The sequence below is a fragment of the Neopelma chrysocephalum genome, unplaced genomic scaffold (genome assembly GCF_003984885.1).
Source record: "Neopelma chrysocephalum unplaced genomic scaffold, ASM398488v2 Primary Assembly neopelma1_185, whole genome shotgun sequence".
NCBI classification, from domain to species: Eukaryota; Metazoa; Chordata; class Aves; order Passeriformes; family Pipridae; genus Neopelma; species Neopelma chrysocephalum.
In genome coordinates this window covers 11,575-14,519 of record NW_020897847.1, presented here as the reverse complement: position 1 = coordinate 14,519, position 2,945 = coordinate 11,575, and the positions used below count along the sequence as shown (strand labels likewise).

General features: G+C 60.0%; 1 protein-coding gene across 1 annotated transcript in view; it reads right to left on the bottom strand.

Moving 5' to 3' along the window:
* The window catches only part of CHAF1A (chromatin assembly factor 1 subunit A), a 16,526-nt gene extending 13,961 nt beyond the window's left edge, over positions 1 to 2,565 (bottom strand). Inside the window, exons 1-3 of the mRNA XM_027702414.1 lie at positions 2,527 to 2,565; positions 1,759 to 1,809; positions 866 to 1,590 (exon numbers count right to left, since the gene is read on the bottom strand). Of these exons, the coding sequence (XP_027558215.1) occupies positions 866 to 1,590; positions 1,759 to 1,807 (774 nt within the window). The 5' untranslated portion in view covers positions 1,808 to 1,809; positions 2,527 to 2,565. The remainder of the gene's footprint in view (positions 1 to 865; positions 1,591 to 1,758; positions 1,810 to 2,526) is intronic.
* Positions 2,566 to 2,945: the final 380 nt, after the last annotated feature.

Genomic DNA, 2,945 nt, shown 5'->3' with positions numbered 1-2,945 from the left:
TTTTGGGGGAAAAAATCGATCATTTTGGGGGAAAAAATCGATCATTTGGGGGAAAAAAAATCGATCATTTGGGGGGAAAAAACATCAATCATTTGGGGGGAAAAAACATCAATTATTTTGGGAGTTCCACGCCCCAGCTTATCCTGGGAGGGTTTTCCCTCAGTTTGCCCTTCAATCCTGGGGGATGTTTCCACACTGTTGTCCTTGGAAGTTTCCCTGTGGATGTTTTGTTTTTGAGGGTCTCTTGTTGAAGCAGAGCTGTTAAACTGGAACTAAATGACAATAAAGCACCTCATTGAGGGTTGATCCCATAGAATCCCGGGATTATTTGGGTTGGAATGACCTCAGAGGTGATCCAGCTCCATCCCCTTTGGAGCTGGATCCCACCTTTCCACTATCCCAGGTTGCTCCAAGCCTTGGACACTCCCAGGGATGGGGCAGCCACTTCTCCACCTGTGCCAGGGCTTTTCCATGCCAAATGCAGGAATTCCAAGGTGGAAAAGCACTGATGATCCTCACAGGAATTCCAGCAGCTTCAGGGAGGATGAGGAGAGGCTGGAAAACAGAACCTGAGGGGCAAAACTGTTCCCAAAAGGCCAAGGGGTGTTGAAATAATGAAAGGAAACACAAAATGAAACTGTGGGAGGGTTAAAAGTTACCATCCCAGGGTATAAATCCACCAGGCGAGGCAAAATCCTTTAGGATTTTTCAAGGACGATTCCAAAGGGCAGTAATGGAGTTGTTAGTAAATCATGGAATTACAGGATCACCGCCTTCCCTACGCTCCTCCAGCGTGTCCTGCTCGCCCTCTGCCCTAAAAACCAACCGTGGGCAGCTTTAAAACCCCAAATTGGGGCAGACCCACCTTCCTGAGGGGGGTGGAGGCAGCCAAAGGACTCGTGTTCCTCTTGGATTCTGCCACCAGCTGCACCTCGGGGGAGCTCCCGGAGCTCAGCGAGGAGTTGGTGAGTCCCGAGTCCCCCTCGGGAGAGGATTCCAGGCTGTCGTTTCCCGACGTGGCGCTTCCACCCGGAGAAGCCCCCTGGGGGGAGGGTTTCCCGGCCATGATGTCCTCCAGGAGCACCACGGGCACCTTCCCCTCAAAGAGCACGTCCTTCAGTTCGCTCTGGCTGCCCTTGCTGCCTGCCAGGTCCTTGCAGGGGGTGCCAGTCTCCCTGGAATCCGCCGCCTGGGAGCTCTGGGGGAGGCTCAGGCAGCTCAGCTGGGTCACCTCTTGCCCTGTCATGCCACAAGCTGGGGGTGAAGCAGCTCCAGAGTCCGAATCCCCCCGGGCTGTGCCATGGCCGAGTCCGTGGCCAGAGCCCTTGGGCAGCTCAGGGACCAGCCCAGGGTCACTCGTGTCACCTCGGGGGTTTTTCTGGATAAAGTGGTCTAAGGGGCCTTTGCCATTGACGAGTTTTGGGGGGCAATTCCCGTCGGAGCCCAGCTGGCAGTCGTTCTCCACGTTGTCCAGGGTGGGATCTTTGCTGGGATCAAAAGCACTCGGGGAGCTCTTGATTTTCTTGACCTCGGGATCCACCTCATATTTTTCCTTTGGCACTGGATTGAGGCGCTTGAAGGGCAGCCGAGCTGCAACAGCAACAACAACAGGGGGTTATTTGGTCACCTCACAAGGATCAAATATCAACTTACTTTATTCATTCTGAAGCAAAAGGTTTGAGATCAGCCGCTTGGGGAGGGCTTTAGAACAGCCAAGGTGATGTATTTCACAAAATCAGGTGACAGGCACTCCCTTACCTTGCACAAGCTTCCGAGGAGGAACAGCCCCTTTGTCCCTGCACTCCATGGCTGGGAGAGAAAACACAATAAATCAGCACTTGTGGGGTGTTCCCAGGGACACGACAGCCCAACAGCTGCCCCGGGGGCTCTGAGGGGGCACAAAGGGATGCCAATGTCACCCCCCCTCGGACGGAGGACAGGAACATCCCCAGGATCCTCGGGGTGGGATGGGAAGGGAAAACTCCTCCCTATGAGGGCAGGGAGGGACTTGATGGATTTCCCAGAGAAGTTGTGGCTGCCCCATCCCTGGAAGTGTCCAAGGCCAGGCTGGAGAAGAAAAGGCTCCAGGGAGACCTGAGAGCCCCTTCCAGGGCCTGAAGGGGCTCCAGGAGAGCTGGAGAGGGACTTGGGACAAGGGATGGAGGGAGAGGACACAGGGAATGGCTTCAAAGTGAAAGAGGGGAAGTTTAGATGGGATATTGGGCAGGAATTCCTGGCTGGGAGGGTGGGGAGGCCCTGGCACAGGTTGGGCAGAGAAGCTGTGGCTGCCCCATCCCTGGAAGTGTCCAAGGCCAGGTTGGAGCACCCTGGGACAGTGGAAGGTGTCCCTGCCCATGGCAGGGCGTGCGATGAGCCGAGCTTTAACCTCCCTCCCGCCCCGAACCGATGTGCGACCCCCCCTCAACCGAACCGCGGGTCGGGCCCATCCCCGGCGCCTCCTTTGTTACCCCGCGCACCTCAACGGCCGCCGGAAGCCCCGCGCGCGGCCCCGGCCGCGGCCCTCACCTGTGCCCGCGGGCGGCGCGGCCCCCGCGGCTCCCCGGGCGGTGGCGGCGGTGGCCGAAGCCCACACGGCCCGTCCCGGCCCGTGCCGTCCCCTCGGCCCCGTCCCGGCCGGTCCCGCCGCCTCTCCCGGTCCCGCCCGGCCCGTCCCGCTCGTACTTGGCGGGAGCCGGGGCGACCCCGCGTCCCGCCGCGTTGATTGGCTGATCGCACCCCACGTGACCCGCCCTGCCGCCCGCCCCCTCCCAGCGATTGGCTAAGCCCGCGCGTCGCCGCTGATTGGCGGAGCGGGCTGTCAGTCCGGCGCGCTGGAGGCGCCGATTGGATGGCGGCGTGAGGGCCGGCGGGGCGCCGCTGGGTGCTCGCGGCCAGGCCTGCAAGGCTGCCGCGCTCACGGCGAGCGGCGCCGCGGCGGGAAAGGC